This window comes from Salminus brasiliensis, chromosome 1, assembly GCF_030463535.1.
Source record: "Salminus brasiliensis chromosome 1, fSalBra1.hap2, whole genome shotgun sequence".
Classification (NCBI taxonomy): Eukaryota; Metazoa; Chordata; class Actinopteri; order Characiformes; family Bryconidae; genus Salminus; species Salminus brasiliensis.
This window is the reverse complement of record NC_132878.1, coordinates 81,398,366-81,422,271: the sequence shown is the minus strand read 5'-3', so window position 1 is coordinate 81,422,271 and position 23,906 is coordinate 81,398,366. Positions and strand designations below refer to the sequence as shown.

General features: G+C 39.0%; 1 protein-coding gene across 2 annotated transcripts in view; it reads right to left on the bottom strand.

Moving 5' to 3' along the window:
- tmem108 (transmembrane protein 108) overlaps nucleotides 1-23,906 on the bottom strand; it is a 94,629-nt gene that overhangs the window by 13,386 nt on the left and 57,337 nt on the right. For both annotated transcript variants that reach the window (XM_072690917.1, XM_072690911.1), the window contains one exon: nucleotides 21,767-21,850. In XM_072690917.1, coding sequence (XP_072547018.1) covers nucleotides 21,767-21,806 — 40 coding nt within the window. In that variant the 5' untranslated portion in view covers nucleotides 21,807-21,850. The remainder of the gene's footprint in view (nucleotides 1-21,766; nucleotides 21,851-23,906) is intronic.

Below are 23,906 nucleotides of genomic sequence, written 5' to 3'. Positions count from 1 at the left end.
AAAGGCTATGAGGCATATTGGACACAAACTGAAACGTGTCAAAAAAGGAATAGGTAAGATGTAAGCAGGACCTTAATACCAGGACGTATGCCATTAATGTTTACACCCCTATGCCATTAATGCTTACACCCCTCTAGCCCTAGCCTGGCATTAGTGCATGGTGCCAGTAGGATGAGGCTGAATGCATTCTTTAAAAGGGACGTCCACAAACATTTGGACATACAGTGCATCTATGCTCAATCCTGATCTGATCCATAATCTGATGATCTTGCATGAAGTCCAGCAGAGTTTAGCTCCAGCCCTTATCTAACACAACTCATCCAGGTATTGGAATCCTTCAGGTACTTCTGAACATTAGAACCAGGTGTCTTGGATCTGAACTTTCAGATGGTAAATCTCCAAGACTAGGACTGGGCGGCCAAGTCTTTGAATGATGCGAGAAGGCATTTCATTGTACAGCATGTTCCAAGAAGTGCAGGACTGAATGCCAGTGCATAGAGTTCCACAAGAAAGTGACTACTACAACTACGACAACTACAGAGTTGGTATGTTTTAACAGGACTTACAGGACTACTTTACCAGTGCATTCAGGAGGATCCTTTCAACCTTCTTAATTTCTGACATTAATACAACTAATATCCACCAAGATGGCCAAATGCCAAAATGTACTGTCCATCACAACTCAAACTCAAATAACAACAGAATGCTTCCTAAATGGCTCTTAGTCTGAATGTCTTTTTACAGGAACAACCTTTGATTGTAAGTGAGTGTTCTGCATACGCACACTCATTTGCAAACGTGGTCTCTGAACAACCATCTGTTGAAAGTTCTTTATGGAACAGGAAGTGGTTCTTCTACAGTATCACTCCATGAAACAGTTCCTGGCACCTTTATTTTTGGTGCATGAGCTTCCACTTCAGAACTCCATCCACTGCTTAAGTGCACCTTTCATGGGTTTCGAAGAAACATTCAAGTGCACCGTTATGATATAAAGGGCTATGGAGAAATGTCTGCAAGAGATTGTGAAATGAAAATGGCCAAATGTGAAGCAGCGACCAAGCTAATGGTGCACACCTTACTACAAATACTTGAAAGGCTCATCAGTCTGTAGGTTGTGGTAGCATCCATTTGGCCAAAGTGCTGCCGAAGCATACTCTCCAGTTCCACAGAACAAGAGGAGCAGAGAAATAGAGAGAGAGAGAGAGAGAGAGAGAGAGAGAGAGAGAGAGAGAGAGAGAGAAAGGGCTACTGTGGGCACTGAAAGGTGGTGAGACATGTAATTGTGTCTGAGACAGAGGTCTAGAGAGAGCAGAAGGACAGAGAAAAGCAATCCAGAAAAATCCAGAAAAATCCGGAGGGGGCTGTAAATGTGGCATTGCACTTGAGTGACATCCTGACCTTACAAGACTGGTTATGTTACAATGTGTCTTTCCTGCTTGTGGAAACAAGAGCTCTTGGAGGATCTTCACATGTTTGTTAAGGTGAGTTTTTAGGTATAAAAATTAAAGCCTAAATACTGACAAACTATGCAGACAAGAGTATTTGGACACCTGTTTATTTATTGTTTTTTTCCCAAAATGTATTAAAGAGTTTATCCAGCTTTGGTTGGACTAACTGACTGTACAGTCCAGGGAAGGCTTTCTACTACAGTGTGGAGCATTGTTGTGAGGATTTGATTGCATTCAGTGACAAGAGCGTAAGTAATAATCCAGGGAAGGCTTTCTACTACAGTGTGGAGCATTGTTGTGAGGATTTGATTGCATTCAGTGACAAGAGCGTAAGTAAGGTCAGGATGTTGCATGACATGTTAGCACCTATGGAAACATCCATGTTTCCTGACAGATTTACATATTGAGAAGTGTTAACTGACCTTAACCACAAACTATGGTTACATAGTTGCTATGGTTATGTCACCCAGCGTAGTCAAGGACCTACTTAAATATGCCATGTCCTTGCAAATGAACAAAAATGACTCTTTAGATGACCAGTGAACAAGCTGCTAAGCCATTAAAGGTAAATTCACTATAATAGCTAGAAATAGCTAAGGGCACTGGCATCCTTAAAGCCACAATTTTTAAATAATTCTTAAAGAAACACACACACTCACACACACACACACACACACACACACACACTCATGGACCGTCCCGATGCTGTGACCCCAGAGTTAGGCCATTGTTTCATCAACATGCTACCACAGTTGCTATGGAGACCAAGCTTCAGCTCTCGGGGGACTAGAGAGAGTGAGAGGTGGGAGATGTGATGAAGAATGGCAGACGATGAGAGAGAAAACTGAAGGCTAATAATACAGTCTAACATTGAGAAAAGCACATATGATTACCTGGTCAGCATGTGTGCTGAACTAGACAATAGTCGAAATCTGGTTTTACAATCATATAGTGTTTTATATCATTATATATCTGATCGAATTTATGTGAGGTAATACAAAACAGGTTTCTGCAAGAACTTCAAGAACACTTTAATGCAAAAACCATCAAGGACAGCATAGCTGCAACAGGCCACTGATCACGGATTCAATATTTCCATCACACACACCTCCGTCTCATACTGCAATAATAATTACCATTTTAATGACCACTGTTTTCCATTTAAAGTCATAATTCATGTTTACAGGACCATTTCCAACCTCTCTCTTCATGCCTTAGAATAAAACAGGCTGGAAATTGCTGTAGGTTAAACAGGAGGATATATGTGAATACATATTTTTTGTAAAAATAAAATATTTAAAATGGGCTATTTTACCCATAGTATCAAGTACATACACTATGGTGTGATCTGAAAGAAGAAACATTAATTTATTATATCATCACTTTCTGGAGCATTGAAATACCATATTGTTCAAAGCTGTTTTAGTTATACATGCTTTTTAGTGGAATATGAAAATAGCAGCAAAATATTCTACTTTTTCTAGTTAGTAAGCTACTTTTAGTGGAATATGACAGTTATTATAAGTTATTTGACTTGCTTTTTCAGTATGCTTTCAGTATGCAGTATATGCATTTTCAGTATAATATGACTGTAAAAGTAAGATGTTCTACTTTTAAATCCATTGCATCTCCAAAATAGCAACTTAAAGGAAATTGTTTCTTAATAAAAAAAATATTCTATTTTATTTTGGATAATTGTATTGGTCCATTCATCATAAGGTTTTGATATATTCTAAAGCATGCAGGATATAACGTTTTTGGGTGCAAGTACTAGAAATACTATATTTATTCTGGGTAATTTGCTTTTGTTAAGAAATCTGTAATAGAAACTACTTTACTTATTCAAGTTCAATTCATACGCTATTACTACTCGAATGCCTCCTCCTGCACATAGACACACACATTAGTATTCAAAGTCACATACACCCATTATAACTCTCATTATAACTCTCACTAAACGCATGAAAAGTACACAATGCATATGTGCAGGTGTACTTTATGAAAAGATCTGGCAACCCTTTATATGTGTACTTAGTAACAGTAAACTGCAAAAAATAAATCACACAATACTCTCTATTAGTGTGTGTGTGTGAGTGTGTGTGTGTGTGTGCGTGTGTGTGTGTAGGAGCCCTATTTACAGAAGCTGTCAGGTTGATAATGCATGAGGCTTTGGTTGGGTCCATAGCCCAGAGATAACACAGGAAAGTGAGAGTGATTTAAAATGACCTCCACCTTCACCACTGCAAAGCAGACACCTTCTACTGTACACAGAGCAGAAAATGAGCAGTAATGTAATATCTCCAACTGTAATAGATCAGCCAATGGATCCAGAAATGTGGTGGAGCTACATGGCTAATGTAGCTATAACAAGTAATAGGACCACCTATTTTGACTGAAAAAAAAGCCACTTGACAGAAATATGCAAAAATGCTCCTTTCTCTTGGTTCATTTTTAACTAGAAGCAGCATAAGGTCTGGATGGTAAGGCAATACCAGAGATGATGAAGAAAATGTTCCGCCAACTTCTTCTTCTTGTATATAATAAGTTTGTTACATAGAAATCCAGGGTCTAGTTCAAGCATTAGAGACACTGTTTAAATAGACAGGTTGCTTCTCCAGACATATGAGAAGAAACCTATAGGAAAATCATCAGGTGAGAGGACCTTAACCTTTAACCTCATACTCCCTATTTTAAGCATATCCATACCATAGGAAACAGAGATGCACTAAAAGGTACACATTTCCAATATGTAGGCCAAGATTTCATTGAAACTCTCATACCTCAGATACCACACTATTTTGCCTCAGAATTACACAGGCTGATTTTCCCTTTATGGAGTGCTAATGTTAGCTGGTTCATGGTAATACGATGGGCTCATGGAAGGCTGCATAATTTTTACACTGTAAAAACACAGTAATTCTTTTGAACCTGGGTGTAAGTAACGTTTGGTGGTGTAAATATAACTATAAATAAGTTAAGACCATTACTCAACTGTTTTTGAGTTTTGGAATTGGCCGGTTTTACAGGTCTGTATTGATTATGCAGGATTTTTCTTTAAATAAAGCAACAAAAGTGTTAGAGGTTCACTGTAAGGCACAAATACAGTTTTACATTCTAGGACACCTTACCCCCTTAAACAGCCTATGGACCACCAGCGGGAACTTCTGTTACCAAAGAAAAGTAATAGAATTAGCCATATTAGCCTTTTAGCTCCAAAGCTAAACTAAGGATGCGAGCTTTGGACAACAAATGTCATGTTTGTAGATCTTTGTACAACTATGTTTGGATCTTGGGGTCAGGGAAATCCTGAATTTGCTCAGTGTTGCGAACCCAACGAACCTCAACGATTAATGGAATGTGAATGTATATGTTCACATAGGCAAGAGGGGGACCTGCAGTAAATAACAATATGAACAAGTCCCTCTCTCCTATGACCAGAGCCGTGTTCCCCACTACTGTCCTCACGGACCCACTAGAGCTTCCACATTTCTGCCTGTACAAAGCTCCCAAAACACCTGAAACAAGCAATCAACACAGAATGCCCAATTCAGGTATTCTGTCATCCCTGTCCTCTGAATTGGTCAACACTGATTCAGAGATAGCCAAACGAGCTGCAATTGACATTTAAACAAACAAAACCCAACAACAAAAAGATCTAGTGTTAGGTAAACACTGACACAATATTAATTACCAATATGGTGAACACCTCCAGCCACCATGTCAGCCACTGTGTTCCCTCTCATTCCATTAGGCAATAAGCTCTGGCGGTGCTGTGTTGAGGTTTTGGCCTGAATCAGTGTAATGCAGTAACACCCCCCACGCCCCCCCGCCTCCCAATGCCTAGAAATCTAAAACTGCATTAATAAAACATCAGCTGCATGAATAAAACATGAGGCGCTGCTCAATAGACAACAAAGTGGCGCGTTTAGATCTGACATGCGGTCTCGGCTGGCTCCCCTCCGTGGGGGACGAGATAAGATTCGCCGAGCATTTAAGCAGTCTATTGGCATGGGGTCTTAAGAACCAGGCGTGGAAGACCACAGAGAGCGCTCCTCCGTGGCCTTATGTAAACTTTAAATGTATCAATATTCATGATCAGGCCTCATTGGAAGAATCATGTTTTATTAACGGACGCATCAAGTTAAAGGGTGTGAAACAGCTTCCAAGCCCATCAGCTTTTAAAAGATGTCTGAGAACGTAAGGCAGCCGGTGCATGTGCTGTGTTTTTCCAGCACGCTCCAGACATCAACACAGTCTGGTGTTAACCAGTTGAAAGTTACCCTACTGGATTCTCTCAGGGGAATCCGCTGCAGAGTAAGGATGTAATGATAAAGCAGAATTCTGACTTTAATACTGATCCCAAATGTAGAATCACTGAATGAGAATGAGAGAAAGAGACATATCGAGAGAGACAGGCTGAAATAAAAAGTTACAGAATCAGTAGCTAAATGCATTAAAGCGAAAAATGTCAGAAACGATCTCTGTGAGAGAAAGAGCTCGGTAGAGAAAAAGAACGATAGCATAAGAGACAGAGAGAGAGAGAGAAAGGGGTTGAAAAGAAAGAAAGAAATAAAAAGTGAAAGACAGAGAGCAATGCCAGAGACAGAGAAAGAGGAGAAAACAGTGAAATAAGAAAAGATCAGAAAATACAAAATTATAAAAGAGAAAAGACTGAGAGTGAATGTATTTCTAAATCTAGAAGGAGAGCAGAAAATAACGGGGGAATGAGAAGAACACAGCCAAAAGAGATACTAAATATGAATACAGAAAGAGAACGAAAGGGAAAGATAGAGATAGTGAGCGAGCGAGATGCATAGAAATAGAGAAATACATATAGAGAGATGTAAATTTTCAGAACCATAGAAGGAAAGAAAGAAAGAAAAAGAGAGAGAGAGAGAGAGAGAGAGATAAAAAATTCTAAAAGAGAAGACTGAAGTCTTTTTACAGTAAAAATAAACCAGTTTGTATTTAGCCAGTGTGAACTGGCATCGGGGTAAATAGGGTTGCAGCGGTATTCTGTTGTAAGGAATATTGCGGTATGAAAATTGATGGTCATTATACGGTGCACATTTGCTTAATACCGGTACTGGAAATGCATCCCACTAATATAAATGCATTACTATTTTCAGAGTTTTAAAAACCAAACAATCAATCAATCAGTTAATGGAGAAAATAATCAGCAGATTATTCGACAAAGAAAATAATCCATAGCTGGAAAAAGTTGGTGGATTTATTTCTTTAATGTAATTTTATTTCAGATTTATTTATTTGAAATGTATCTATATATATATATATATATATATATATATTTGTCTATTATTTTTAAAATTATAATAACAAGAACAAGAAGTGGCAAAACTATAATACTGTATATTGTGATACCATAAAACCATTACATGTTCTGAGAAGCTGATCATATAGTGAAATCCTCATACCGCTGCATCCCTAGGTAAGCATTTATCACATTCTGTAAAATAGGGGGGTTGTGGAAGGTACATATGTGCTGTGTTATGCATTTGTGGCAAAGTGAAAGTCAGTGAAACCCACAACATTCTGCACAAATTGGGTCATACATGTCTGTGGAGAATGTGGAAAACCTCAAGTGTTGTACAACTACAATATTCGATTTTACAAAGCGGTGAAAGGAGCCGCTTCTGGCAGCTGTAGAGAGAGGTTTTGGTCTTCTGCACTCCTACACAGGTTCTGAACTGTCAAAAGAGTTTTCTGTCGTGATGGTGATGTGAAAATCAAAGAGCCACTCCCATCTCTGTCATTTATACTGATACTTCTTCACCTAGTACACTGTGTTACATGATATGGCCAAATGCTTGTGGACACCCTTTCTAAAGAATGCATTCAGCTACTGCACACATATGTAGGTGCAAGCATTCTTAAGCACAAGCACAAGCTTATCTAGTCCCTGTAGAGAAGCACTGCCAAAAGAATAGGACTCTCTGGAGTGGATAAACGTGAACCTATTGGCATTGAGCATTGAGCTGTGGGGCAGTGGAACTGTGTTCTCTGGAAAGAAGGTGCTCCGCCCAGTATTTTTTGGGGTGAGTAGGGGAGTTGGGGATGAAGTGGGATGGTGATCATGAAACATCCTGACCTCACCTCACTTTTAATACCCTTTCAGAAGAGAGAGAGAGAGAAAGAGAGAGAGAGTGAGAGAGAGAGAGAGAAAGAGAGAGAGAGAGAGCATTTTCAGTACTAAAACTCCTCCCTGGCTGAAGTTATCTCTCATCCATCAATGGGTGACTCACCCTCCAGTGCCAGCGATGGCATTTGGAACTGTACTACCTAACACACACACACACACACATAGCTCTGACTCACACTGATATTGAGGGGGAGGCAGCGGAGGAGCAAACTTAGTCAGACCGCTTCAGCAGTGTGTTTTTAATGATCAGTCGTGTCTGACCCTGAGCTCACACTGTGAAGGCTGCGAGAGAAAGCGCTGCGAGTCTGAGCTTCAGCCTCCGCCCCGGCAACAGCGCTCCTACTGTCAGAGGCAATGAAAACGTAACACCGGAGTCAGAGAAACCCCTACAGTAAGGCAGTGTGGGCTGTGTGACGACATGCTATTGATGCCCCTCTAAGTATAGTATTGTGAAAAGGTGAGAGACCAACCTTTATCTCTTGTATTTCAGGTCTAAACTGCAGGCTTAGGCTTAGAGTGGTCCAACAGAATAAGGCCCTGGATCCCTGGTTTAAATAGCCAGAGCCTGAGAGAGCACAATTGGCCTTGCACTTTCCAGGTGATTAGATGTTTCTCCCTCTCTCTCTCTCTCACACACACTCCCCACATCACTTCAGGCTGGCACAGGCATCTGCTAGCCGATGCATCAGATCTGGGTACTCTGGTGCTTTCCTCTGAGCGCATTGGTTGCCCAGTGACATTGCACTGGCAGTAGTTTGAAATAAATCAACCAATAAAGTTCAAGATTTTAATGCATACCTGTTTAAATGGTTTCTTCGAACGATGCACCTTTATTTTTAAGAGTGCAGGCATGTTAGCCCAGAGAAGACTAGAATAAGTCTATGAACAACTGTGTGTGTATGTGTGTGTCTGTGAGCGAGAGAGAGAGAGCAAGAGAGAGAGAGAGTCACAGGGGCATGATTGATCTCAGCAGTGGTCCTCTGTGCTGATGGAGTAAAGCTCTAACTGGCTGTAACACAGACAGAGTGGCTGAGCCTCGGTACAGTGAGAGCAAATTACCAGAGCGCCATGATAAAGCGAGGCCAGGAAAAGTGAACATGCTTTTATTAACATCCATTACCAAACAGAGTCCTACTGCTGCAGAGAGAGAAAGAGGGTGGGAAGAGGGGGAAGGGTGGGGGTAGAGAGAGAAGGCCTAGAAGAGTGATTAATGTAGAATAAAAGAGGGAGAGTGTGGTCAATAAGAAGAAAAATTGGGAAATAACATATTCCAATAAATTAGCTCAATGCAGTGATTCTACTGTTACTCATTTTAGTCTGAGGAGAAATGCTCTTCACCTGCTGTGCAACTTATACCAAACAGTGCTAATCCAGAGAGGAAAGATACAAAGCGAGAGATGGAGAGAGGGAGTGAGTCTTGTCTGTTTCTTTAGAAGCCCACATGTGACTGTGTACAAGCCACACATAGGCTATATTTAAAAATACACTACATGTCAAAATGTTTGTGGACACTGCTTCTAATAAATGCATTCAGCTTCTTTAAGCTGCACCTAATGCTAACACTAATGCTAAGTGTCACACACAGCTTGTCTAGTCCCTGTAGAGAAGTACTGTCAATATAATAAGACATTCTGGAGCAGAGAAACAAACTATTGACACCATACCTAATGCCAGGTGTGGGCTAGAGGGGTATAAAGGGGTATACTGGCCTTCCCTGGACAGTAGAGACAGTTACTCCAGAACAAGCAGGACAAGTGTTTTTTAATATCCTTGATCTCAGAAGAAGCAATGAATGCGCAGGTGTCCCAATACTTTTGTCCATATAGTGTATAAAAAACTATTGTATATTTCAAGCAAATTTAAAAAAGCATTACCAAATGTTCCCTAGAACGAGTGCATTATGCTGTAGTAAGGCTGCATCTTGCAGTAGTAATAGTGCATTTTGCAGTAGTAATAGTGCATCTTGCACTAGTAAGATTGCATCTTGCAGTAGTACTAGTCGTCTTGCAGTTATAATAGTGCATCTTGCAGTTATAATAGTGCATCTTGCAGTAGTACTAGTCGTCTTGCAGTTATAATAGTGCATCTTGCAGTTATAATAGTGCATCTTGCAGTAGTACTAGTCGTCTTGCAGTTATAATAGTGCATCTTGCAGTTATAATAGTGCATCTTGCAGTTATAATAGTGCATCTTGCAGTAGTACTAGTCGTCTTGCAGTTATAATAGTGCATCTTGCAGTAGTAATAGTGCATCTTGCAGTAGTACTAGTCGTCTTGCAGTTATAATAGTGCATCTTGCAGTAGTAATAGTGCATCTTGCAGTAGTACTAGTCGTCTTGCAGTTATAATAGTGCATCTTGCAGTAGTATTAGTGCATCTTGCAGTTATAATAGTGCATATTGCAGTAGAAAGAGTGCATTATGCTGTAGTAAGGCTGCATCTTGCAGTTGTAATAGTGCATCTTGCAGTAGTATTAGTGCATCTTGCAGTAGTAATAGTGCATCTTGCAGTAGTAAGGGTGGATCTTACAGTAGTAACAGTGCATCTTGCTGTAGTAAGGGTGCATCCTTGGATGATGAAGCAGTCTAAATGTGCGCAAAGTGTTTCTACTGTAAAGTGTAAGGTGAACACATGTAATAAAGAACTGCAGTGCTACTGTTTTAGCTTTGCTTTAAAAACGTTCCAGTCTTCTGAATTTTTGGTATTATATACATTTTAAAGAGTAAAAATACTGACAAAATGTGTTTATTAAATGCAAAATATAAACCTAAACGATTGAACTTTAACTATTATGTTATCTCTGGACATCTGTAGAAAAAACATTGTACTACTAGTAATTGTAACACATGACTAAAAGATTTCATTTAATATAAAAACTTGCATTTTGGCCATATGCTCTAAACACTCTTCTGATTTCTATATAGGCAAGCTAAGAGAACATATGGAGCAAAGGAAATGAAGCATTTTAGAAACAGACATTAGTGGGTGAAAATGCATCTGTTGCAAAACACATTAAAGTACAGAGGATGTGTTTAATTGCACTGCAATTAAAGAAAAAATAGTGCTTTTAAACTGAATCTCTGCCAGTCACACCTCATACATACCATCACACAGACCATCATTTCAAAAGAGGGCAATGGGCAGGTGCTTTAAGTGCATTTTAACACAGCTGGTAGGGAACGTACTTGAAGTTATTGACTGTAGTAATCAATTGTATGTTACAGAAGCAGCAGATAAAGGCCAAAGCCTTCTGTTTAGGTGATTTTCTGTCCTGACAACTGAGGCTAAATAAGTCATACAGATGACTTCATATGTAATTAATATTCTCATTTATAATTATATTTATTGATTGGAATATTGTGTGTTATTGTTACAAACATGGTGATGCTCTTATTCTGTATATTGTTTTTGACATATTAAATATAGCTACTGAGTTGTATAATTTTTATGGTACAAATGATTGTATATACAGCATTTACTGACACTTTTAACCAGAGCAACTTTTGAATCATGTTACACAGGCAAGTAAATGTGGTGTCACGAGTCTAACCTAAGGACTCTTACTGGTGTAGAGTGGTTTGCTTGCCCAGCCAGGGAATAGAATAGTCTCCACCCAATGATGAAATGTTTCATTTTACAACAGTTAGTTCTAACCTCACCATGACCACAGCAGACCAGGGCAAATATCTTATATATATACTTTTAAAGCATCAGTATGTAACCCCCACAAACATAGCCTTTTTGTCATATTTGTCTAAAACTGTCAGTAGTACAAGATAAAGAAAATCTGTAAAAAAATCGCCAGCTCCTGTGGCTGCACCAACTGCTTTTAATGTGCAAGAATCCATCTTGCCCCCATTTAAACAACCAATCAGAGCCAGGAGGAGCATCTGATGAATTGGACTGAGTTGGCCTTATAACGCTAATGCTACTGGTTAGCACTGCTTCAGTCCACTCTCTTCTCAATACTACCCCCTGCAGCTTTAAATGCTGAGGTTAATCCATACATTTTTCACTCATCTCTTACAATCAAACTCCAACAAGCTGTAAGAAAATATTGACAAATCAATGTATTGTGGTATTATGTATCCAATATTGTATCAATTCTTAAAAACACAGTATTGATTTTTAATTAATAGTTTACAAAGATTTGCAAAAATGTTTAATTACCAAACCCTACATAGCAGTGTTGTACTCTTTTCTTCTAATACAAAAAATATGATTTTACATATTTTTATGCATATTGTGTTTTTTTGTTTTTTTTTATACTAGGGCAGTTTTCCTAACATTATTTGTTTAAAAAATCACAGGATCACAAGGATCGCTGGTTCGAATCCTTCCTGGTTCATGCTGAATGCCATCAGCACCCGGAGCCAGAGAGAGCATAATTGGCTTTGTTCTCTCTGGTGGGTAGATGGCTCTTTCTTCCTATATCACTTCAGTGTGATGCTGGACAGTCTGTATAATATATATAATATATGTATAATACATGGGGAAGAGTACTAATGAGACTGATTGTTTAGATTTAGGGAAAATTTGATAAACATTTGAAAAACAAACAAACAAACAAATAAATAAATAAACCCCCAAAAATATATAACCTTGCTTGCAGTATTGTAATTTATCACAATATAATGAACTATATACCGAGTACAAGAGTCCTTTACATCTGGGTATTTTATCCTGCAAAACTCTTTTATGACGTGCCCGTCAAGCATGTCATTTATCCAAGCAAGTATGCTGGGTTAAGAGAGGTTTTAGGAAGACGCAAAATTAGTATTAAATTACATCCTGATTTATGCTCCTGATAGAGCCAACCTTATATCCATTAGCTGAGGAGAAGATTTATAGCCGTGGAGAAATGTATGCAGTAAACATTCCAAATTAAAGCTCTTTGGAATACATAAGCAGCCTGTGACTTTCATAAAGTCCTGTGCTGATCCATGGTTATGACATTAATAAATCATGTGCATAGGAACAACGAGTGCATTGTGGTCCTTCAGCTCCTCATTCATCTCTCACCATTACAGTCAATGACACAAATAAAGACCCAAAATGGTCTCCGCAGATTGTCCCGGTTTGTGGCCTTACTGTTAATTTGCCTAGAATTACACAATTCTGTCAGCTAAGGACAAGGAGCCAATATGGTCTCCATAAGTGGTGTCAACCCGGTGGCCCCCAGCACTGCTCCTGGAGGCCCACTGACTCGCACATTTCTGTGTTTCCCTTGCTTTGACACACTTGCTTTAAATCAGTTAGTTCTTGTTAATACGTTAATTAGTTGAGTCAGATGTGCTGGAAGTACAGTGGGTCTCCAGGAGCAGGGGTGAGACCACTGTTTTAACAAACTTATCAAAAAGTCAAGCATAAAATGGATAAATATTATGGCACATAACTATGTTATGTTTTTGTTTTCTCCCCCCAATATATTACAATTCAGGAAAGAAGCAAAAACATAGTTTGACCAGGGGAGTGCAAACTTTCACACTCAACTGAAAGTGTATCTAATAAACTCAGTGAAGTTGATTTAATAATTTATTGTAATGAATTGAAATGATAAAAGATGATATAGATGATTTCTCTATGTGATAAATGGGATGAAATGACATAAGCTCAGTGATGGTCCACTTAAGCTTAACAAGTAACTACTCATGTGTTTGGTTGCAGTGCCACTGAACTTAAACCTTAACACCATGATCACTGCTTGATCAGTTTCTAAGCTGATCGGTATACTCAGTTACTCATTCGTCTTACATAAAAGCCAGACTAGCAAGGCCAGATTCAAAAACAAGATAATAAAATGAAAAAAAAACCTAGCTTGTTATTGCTTGGAATGAGTTTATAAAGCTCTTACAGTAATCATTAAAGGAATTTCATGTAGTTTCATGTACCTTACCTCAAGGTTAGTCAATTTATCCGCATTTTAATTAAGCTTGCCTAATCGCCTCTCTGAGTCAAGAACACATCTTATTCACGTGTGATATACCAAAAACGTCATTCATTTCTACAAAAATATTTTTTTAAAATATCCACTAATTAAATCTGACATGAAATCAGAAAAAAACTTTTCCTCCTTTAGGTCAATTAGGATTGTCAAAATTATTTCTATTTGCTAAATTCCAGAATAATGACTGATTACTTTCTGCAAAGTCAAAAGTTTAAATACATTTCATTAGTATTTGGTACCTTTGCCTTTAAACTGTATGATGTGGGTCACATTTTGAATATCCTTCCACAAGCTTTTCACAATTGCTGGCAGGAATTTTGGCCCATTTCTCCTGACAGAACTGGTGTAACTGAGCCATGTTTCTTGGGGTGATGGACACATTTCGGACCAAAGCAAGTTAATCTCTGGGACACAGAACTCCTTTCTGAGCGGTATGATGGCTGGACATTCCCATCTTGTTTGTACTTGCGTAGAAGTGTTTGTACAGATGAATGAGGCACCTGGAAATTGCACCCATGGATGATACAGACTTGTGCAAGTCCACATTTCTCTTCCTGATATCTTGGTTGATTTCTTTCGACTTTCCTATAATGTTACACAAAGAAGCAGTGTGTTTCAGGTGTGCCTTAAAAAACATCCACAGGTGTGTCTCTAATTAACTCAAATGTTGCCAATAAACCTATCAGAAGCTTCCAAAGACATGACATCATACTATGGGCTGTCCCAAATTGTTTAAAGGCATAGTAATCTTAGTGTATTTAAACTTCTGACTTTGAAGAAACAGTAACAGCATGGTGATAAGAACCACAAACTGGTGGAGGTCTTCAATCAAATGACACAGTGATCTAATCACAGATCTTAGAGCAAATGATGTAATGACTAAAAGACAGTAGTAGCCTAGTTTGAAACACTCCTTACAGCCTCAGTGTGAATAGGTGGGGCTACAGTGCTATAGGCTTAAAAAGTAGGTGTATGCAAACACTTTTTTTTAATGAATTCACAAATTCTTTGTTCAACACAGACTTACTGTAGCTTAGATTCCATGCAGGGCCTGGATAGTTTTAACACCATGTTTTAAAAGGTTACATATTTTACTTGTAATGTTCCTTAAATTATCAGCCATTTATTATTTATTTATTATTTATTTATTATTATTATTTATTTAGTGTATAACACACTAATAATAAGTTTATGAACAGCATCCATGTGCAGCTGCTACTATAAGCATGTGTTCTGCCAGGAAATCTGCAATTATTGTCCCTAGTAATAGACCTAATAGATCTGTCAGAAAGAGATTAGCAATGCCACAGAAATTGCCACAGTATTCATTTGATAATTAAGATCTGTGATATCCAGTCTGAGTCCAGGGCTCTGCAGTCAAGAAGTTAAAACCGGTTTGTAAAACCTCCCCCTAGTGTTCCTGCTTGTAATAGAAATGAACCACAGGCCTCAAAGGTGATTACCACCTTTTTTTGGGTTGTAGCGGCTTATCACTACTCACACAGTCCCTAGTAGTCTGAAGACTGAAATAGCTCCACTTCTTTAATTCCCTTTTTGGCTGCCAATTCCCTTCAGAGTTCCAACACTTCCTGTGGTCCCCGACAAAATCAATCAAACCAGGAAGTCCACTTATCGCTTGGCGGAGTATAGATTTCTGGATATCCCCTCAGGGTGGCTAGAGATCAATCCTAGAGACACTTTAAGCATGAGCTGGAGCTCCCTCAGTGAAAACATCATTTGACAGCACTCTAGGGTGGGACACAAGCATGAAATGTGCAGATGTGCCAGACGTCTCGGCTGCGCCGTGTCGATATCATGACGGCAAACAAACACCACCTCCCATTTCTGAAATATCCCCAAAATATCACCATTTACGTGTGCCTAGCATGCCCACTCTGTGTGACAGTTACGCAGAGCTCATTTGTTCAAGCCTTTATGCGGAGTGAAACACTTGTGATATATTAAGATGCTAACGCTAAAAGGATATTTATAAATATGAAGATGTTTATGAGCATGGATTTAAGAATAAGAGCTGATGAGTATCCTGGTGGTAGTGTTTAATTAGCATGAATTCCTTATGGTAAGCCAGTGGAGAGTGTCTCTGTACTAGACGCTCTGTACTAGCTAATGAAAACAGCTCCAAAATAAACTAATATTGTCAGTTTAGGAATGGATCTACAAACATTTACCAGAGCCTGCAGTGCTTCATGCATAGTATAGCCAATATGCTAATGAAACTAATTAGAGCAGTATGAGCTTGCTGTCTACAGTGAGCTACACTCTAGCATGCAGAAAGTATAGAAAGCTTGGGAGACATTCTAGTTCTAGATGCCTATTCTGTACAGCAATGCCGGCAACCATGTCAAGTCAAGTGGAAGCTCACAGACCAAGTGGCATGATCATTTGGACCAATCACAGTCAGCAGGCAGTCTCAAAACAAATGACACAGTCATTAGAACCAAACACAATCTAAGGAAGATGCCTGAACAAACAACATGGTGATGAGGACCAATCACAGTCAGTGAACAATCTTAGAACAAATGACACAGTGACTAGAACCAATCACAGTCGGTGGCGATCACACAACAAATGACAAAGTGATTAGAACCAATCATAGTCTAAAGAAGATCCCAGAAAAAACAACATGATGATGATGACCAATCACAGTCAGGGGCGATTACACAACAAATGACACCAGGATTAGAACCAATCATAGCCTAAAGATGATCCCAGAACAAACAACATTGTGATCAATCACAGTCAGCAGATAATTTTAAAACAAATGACACAGTGACTAGAACCAATCACAGTCGGGGCGATCACAGAACAAATGACACAGTGATTAGAACCAATCATAGTCTAAAGAACATCCCAGAACAAGCAGCATGGTAATGAGGACCCCTCGCAGTCTGCAGACAATTTTAAAACAAATGACACAGTGACTAGAACCAATCACAGTCTGGAGCGATCATAGAACAAATGACACAGTGATTAGAGCCTGTCACAGCCAGAGGTGATCACAGAACAAATAACACCAAGATTAGAACCAATCATAGTGTAAAGAAGATCGCAGAACAAACAACATGGTGATGAGGACCAATCACAGTCAGCAGACAATTTTAAAACAAATGACACAGTAATTAAAACAGGTACATCTCAGAAAAAACAACATGGTGATTAGGTCTAATCACAGTCTGGAAGGGTCTCAGAACAAATAATATGATTAGAACCAATTACAGACATGGGGATGTCTCAGATCACACTGCATAGTAATTAGGGCCAGTCTAATTCTAAGAAAGACCCCTCAAAACAAACAACATGGTGATCAGAACCAATCACAGCCTGGAAATGTCTTACAACATATTATGTAATGATTAGACATCTCAGATCAAACGGTATCGTGATTAGGACCAAGCACAGAAAAACAACCTGTACAGTGATTAGAACCTACCACCTGTAGGCTAGCACCTGGCTGACACGGTTTGTTTGTGTTTTCTGGACAGGGAGCAAACTTAGCCTTGGGCTATATTTTCCTTCCAATGGAGAATCACCATTCAGAATAATGTGTATAGAGACAGGCTTAATACCTTTCTGGTAAGTCAACCTTTTGTGTTCAGACGATGAGAAGTGTCCATAATGTTCTGCCATATTATTGTTTAGTATCAAGCATTGTGATTTTCCACTTGGCATCTGTACTGAAATGAACATTCTGGTATTATAACAACCCTAGTCCAGCTTGTGAAAAAAATTATAAGCATTAAATGGCTAGAGATACCCATGTAAACCAGAGATACCCATGTAAACCAGAGATACCCTGTTAATAACACATTAACACACGCCCATTGAACTAATCCCACCTGAACAGAACTGAAGAGCACCTCACTGGAGCCATTTCTAATTCAATAAAATGAGTCAAATTGCAAAACAATTTTCATCTGAGGTTTCTGCTGCTGGCATGCTAAACAAAGGGCTTCTCTGGTAGTCCCACAGGAGAGTATGCTGAGCTGTAAATGCTAAAGAAATCTTAACAATGAATCACGCAAACAAACGCATTCCATCAGTCCCTGTTTGGCAATGAAGTTAAGAGACAGTAGCCGACTGAGGACTTTGGGCCAGATGTGCCACTTCCTGTGTTGAGGGAGGGGCCAGGGTGGGACAGATGTGAGCTCAAAGATAAGATGGGAAGCATTACATCATTGCGATAACAGTTTCCTGTTTGTGATTTGAACTCTGTTGGTCCTGCAGCAGCGCATTTGAACTCCGGGCCTGCACATCCCATCAGGGCGGCTTTCAGAATGGGCATAAAAGACGGCGCAGGCCTGCTTGATTTGTTTACTGGAATGCTAGTTTGGCATAATTAGCAGCAAACCCAGTAAACAAATCAGGGCCTTGGGTTTGGTCCCACAGGAAGTGCAGACTTTAAACAGGAAGTTCATATACCAAGGGGATAGCTGGGCTCGAGCTGTAAGAGGCTAAGGAAAAACACTATCGCATAACAAGAATGGATCTTTCCATTTTGGAACATGGGAACACGACGTAATGTTGTCACTGAAGCCGTCTAATCTAGCTCGGCTGTTGCAGAGCAGCCGCTGGGGTTTCACAGAGGAACTTCTAGCCCTTTTCGATTGTTATTTGACGACCCTCAGAAGCATTTCATAAAGCCGTCTCACAATGCAATGTGTACTTCAGGGAAAGGGGCCTTTTTCACGAAGAACAATTCACCCAGGACAAACTGTACAGACATTTCTGATGCCGAAACAGATGAACAGAAAGAGTCAGGACTGAAAGAAAACTAGGAGTAGGCAGAGAGCCATCTTCCACTAATGTAAATAACACCCAACAAAAGCATTCCTCTGCTTCAGATTTTTTTTTTTTCATGTAAGAATCCCCTGGAGAGTTGACCAAGGCAAAAACACAAACGGTTCAATACTAAACACACACCATAAAAGCTTTAAATAAAAGAAAGTATCGACTCATCCTACTCAACTGTTTCAGGGCTAGTTGCTTTGCCACTGTAAACATAGATAATCCTGCTATAACTTTTCTTTTGAAAGTTTAACGTTGTAAGTGAAGGAAAACATTTCTAGTGCAACACTTTCATATAACTTTAAACATTAACTTCTGAACAAAGTGTAAAGCAGTAGTCGTTAATTGTCCTTGTGCAGATCTACCTTCCTAACACACCTCAGTCAGCTAATTCAAGTACTACAGCATGCAGCTTTTTGGCGATCTGGTGGGGTTAAGTGGAACTGAGAAACTGAAAATAAGTAATCACCAAAAGTGAGACCAAAAGTGCATTCCAGTCACCCTAGCAAAGCGCACAGTGGACTATACAGAGTATTCAGACATTTTAGGAGTGATTCCAAACTATAAGGAGTATAAAAGGTTCCATTGTACGAAGAAGTGAACAATGGTTGCAGGTGCTTTAACCACATACAGTGCTCAGGGTCTATAAAGGTCTTGCAAAGGGTCCTTGTTGAATGGAATGAAGCTTAAGTTGAACCAGAGGCCTGCATGGCCATACAATTGAAACGCAAGCCATGGGTCTGTCAACCTAACTGAGAGGAAGAGCAGTTTTTTCCCATTTAAATGAAAATCACACCACCACTGGAGATACAACTTTTTTGTTAAATATTAAGCATTTTGTGGTGTGCAGAGAAGTAATGCTATTAAGGGACTTTAATTCTTGAAAATATTGATCACTATCACTATATTTTCCAAATATAAGCATGCTATCACAATACCAGGTTATTTAGGTTAACTTAAATCTAGTCCATATATCTAATATTCCTCATCTGGAACTTTTATTTATCCTGTGAAGGATAATATTTATCAAAATGATCAAATTGTTTGAGAAGTCTGCCATAAGACAACATTTCTGAAAGCCTGACAGGGTTTGTGGGTTTGATGTGTACTCCAGATACTACAGATGTGTACATAAATAAATAACAAAATAAATAAACACATAAATAATATATATATATATATATATATATATATAAAATATATATATATATATATATATATATATATATACACATACTACAAAAATGGTATACATAATGGTGCGATAATAATGGGCGATATATATCACTCAGTACCGGTCTGACTATCTCTGCACAGCTGCTGGAAAAAGCAGGTCTCAGCTGTGAAACACACCTCACACATGAATGAAAAACAGGCTTGAAAAACTCCAGGTGCCGAGGCATATTTTTCCAGCCAAATTCCATCAAGGACAGACCCAGGATAGTATGACTGAGTGAGAGAAATGCACCTGAGCTGAAGAAATGTTCCTGACTCCTCCTTTTAACTTGGACGTGGCACAGTCTCTTTCAATTACCAGCTCTTACAGCCATCCTCACAGATGCATACTCCTATAACTGAGATGAGCCACTTCTTTATCTGACCTCATGTTCCCGATACATTTCACTCTTCCTATTTTGGATCGGTTCCAGTAGTCGCACCGCGTTATGCTTGAAGAGCTACATGTAAAGTACTATGTGGAATGAGTGCTTGATGCAGTGTAGTGATGATTATTAGGTCAGACGATCTATTAGACATATAAAGGTTTTATTATGGGATCAGGTCAATATCAATTTGGCTAAATATGTGTTTTTAGACATGCCCCACTGCTATTATTTATTTGGTCTGTAATGAATGTGAATGACTGCTGCACAATATATCATTTGTTTATTGCTGTTATGATAGAAGCTTTTGGAATATTGACATTTTGGAATACTCTCTAAGCAGTCTGAAAACTGTTTACTAAGCATCCTGATCAATCACATTTGGAAGAACCCAGGTGGGCTCCAAAAGTCCAAAAGTTCACAAAAGTCTACAAATGATATAATCTTAATAACTTCTGTCTAGTATAATCTCTGCAATTTGAAACAGCTGTTCAAAAATTCATACTATTTGGTGGCATGTCCCTTTAATTTAGTGGTGTTTTGCTTTAATGACTATACACTCAAGCTGGCATTGACGCCACAAGTATTGGAAAAAAACATAAGTAGATGAAATAATAAAGAGAGAGAAAACATAAGGTTTAAAAAGAAATGCAGATTCTCAATGTGATCTTGTGCTTTATACATCTGCCATAGCATAAGCGCCTTAAAAAGTCTGGGCCCCCCTCATCCAACCAAAACTGCTCCGACCCACCAAGATGTAAACTCCACAAGGCCTTTGAAGTCACCCGGCACCAAGAAGTTCAAAGCATATCCTTTAAGTCCTATAAGTTGTGACGTGAAACCTCCATGAGCATCCACAAGCCTTGAGTGCCCAAGACCCTGTTGCCGTTTCACTGGTTGTTTTTCCTTGGACCACTTTTGGTAGGTACGGACCACTGCAACTCAGAAAGACTCCACAAGACCTGCCTGCTGTTCTGGAGAGGCTCACAGTTTGGCCCTTGCCAAAGTGGCTCAGATCCTTATGCTTGTGCCCATTTTTCCTGCTTTTAACACCTTTAAGAAGTAACTGTTCACCAGTTGACTAATATATCCACACCTTGAAAGATGTCACTGGAACCAGATAAAAGTTATTCATATTCAGTGTTAATGTTATGGCTGATCAGTGTTGAAAAGAACATTGTTCCATGCCTCATAATAGTACCTACATAATAGTAGCATGCATTGCCAGGGCATTACTAGAAAAGCTTGGGTGTTGCTAGCATGCAGGGGGGGGGGGGTGTTTGCTAATATATTGTTCCTGTTTTAAACACATTGTAATTCTCTTTAATAGTAAATCAAGTATTTGGCTGTGCATAAGCTGGTGCATCTGGACATCTTCTATGAGCATTTATCACAAACATATCAAAAAGAAATGAACATCCAGTTCTTTCCACCACTGTGGTTGACAGCAAAAGATGTAAAAATCAAACTCTGTCCAGAATGTACTACTGACTGCGATGGAAGTCAGTATTTTATATCAATGCATCATGGCATAACAGAATATCAGGTATGCCATCGTCCATCTCCTGTCAATGTAAACGCAGCATCCAAGTTTTGCCGACCAGTCCTAAACTGACAAGGGGGTTCAAAATTGTATTTTTCATTTACTACAATGCTGGGTTAACCCTAATGCTGTATGCAAGAGACTCACAATGTAGTTTTTAAGATATTCTGTCCATATTGTACAGCACTCAATGGGAACTGTTTTTCAGCAGAACATAATGAAAGTAATGAAATAATAACAATGAATCATTAGAGAAACATACTCAGCAGCTGGTGAGGCAGGACCTGCAGGCTTCTCTTCATGGTATCATGTGGTCCGGCTCTTCCTCCACAGTGCTCATGGTTCTCTGTGAGTGAAGAAACAAACAAATGCATGCAAAGGTTAACCAAAATGTACACAAGAAAATTTGGTGATATGCAGTTCAAATGAACTACTCCTTTAGACAAGCTATCTGATATTCTTGAAACTCTTAAAAATAAAGGTGCTACAAATAATACTTTGACCTCCACTTTTTGCTATTCCCAAGAACGTTTCTCAAGAAAATTCTTGAGAAGATATTGGTAGGGTTCGAGTGTCTCAGTGGTCTAATGTGCTACCATTATGGCCCTGGGGGTTGTGAGAACAAATGCTGAAGCCATGCTACTTTGCCATCAGAGACCAGAGTCAGATAGAGCACAATTGACCATGCACTTTCTGGATCGGTAGACGGTGCCCTCTCCCCTAATCACTCTTATGATGCTGGCCATCACAAGCGTCTGTTAGCTGGTGTAGTGGAGCTGGGGACCCAAACTTTTTTCTCCAAGCGTGTCGTCCTCCCTTCTAGTGTCAGGAGTATTGCTAGTATGCTAGTTAAGATTGAGTGGGCAGTGCTAAATTGGGAGAAAAAGGGAAAATGTATTGAAAATATAAAAACATATTGAGGCACCATGTTTGTAATGGAGATTTGTGTATATGAAGAACTTTCCGCTTGAGGTAACAGTTCTTTACCAATTTGAAGGGTCTTCTCGCTCACACATGCAAGCAAAAGTGGCTCCTTTATGGCATCGCTCAAAGAACACTTTGTAGCACCTTTATTTTTAAGAGTGTATGGTTTGCTACAAACATAGATGATGCAAATTTGTAAGTCAAGTCAAGTCAAATTTATCATAATATAATCATGGTGTAGTATAACTTAATATAGTAATGGCAGTGATGATAAGAGTAATGAGATTAATGATAGTTAATAGTGGCAGATAGTTAGAGTCCATTTAGGTTTTAACATGGTCATTAGGCAGGTAAGCAATGAGACTAGTGTAACTGGTATTGAAAACACATTTAACTGTACACAGTCCTGAAGTACAGGCCAAAAGGGTTAAATCGTCAGTTTGGTTCTGTTTGCAAGTCTGTCAGTCCAGTACTTTTCAGAGTTTACAGACACATTTTCAGTCTGTCGGGGTGCAATCACAAATGTAGCAAAATCTCACAGTCACAAGACAGCCAGTGCACACATTTAGCTTTTCACCTTTCAGGAGAGAAGTCTTGCTAGTGTGTGTGTGTGTGTGTATGCGTCTGTGTGAACATCACACATGAGTAATCTTGAGTGTCAAGACGTCACAACTATCATGGTGTCATTGTGTCCTTGGGGGACTTGGGCTCACTCTCTGACCAGACCCACTGCTCAAGAAATATGGAGTGGATGGCAAATGTGCAATGGGATTTATATCCCTCTGGGTGAGAAAGAGAGAGAATTTGACACACAAGCATGCCTTAGCTTCAACATAACAAAACAGCAGGACTTGCCAGATATATAATTTAAAGGGTAGTTGTTTCTCTATTTTATATTAAAGTCTTGTTAATAATTTAATACATTAAACAAATAAATACCCAATGTGGTCGTATGCTGTGTTCACATATTGGTGGATCAATAGTTGATAGTTGCCATTGCATTACTAGCAAAGCTCAGGTGTTGCAAGTACGCGGTGCGATGGTGTTTGCTACTGTTTTATCCTGCAAAGGTTTTGAACACTAACACTAAAACTCTAATTGTAATTTCTAATTGTGAATTGTACATAAGTGTTGTACATAACCTGGTGTGCATTGACTTCTACTATAAGTACTACAAAATATACTAATTCATAGCAAAGTAAGAAATGAGAAACCCAACAGCTGGAAATAGTGTTAATATATTTACAGTGTTATATAATAATAAATAAAGTACAGCGTGTGTAATGCGTAATTAATGTACCACCTCCCATCACTTAACAAACTGCACCATTTTTCATTAAAGCAGCCATAGAAAGAACCAATGCTCCAAATTATTAGACCATGAGAAACATGCTCAGTGCAAAAACTATAATAAGTAACTGTTTAGCATAAAAGCACAACATGTTTGATGAATCATTTGAAAAATATCAGTTAGTACA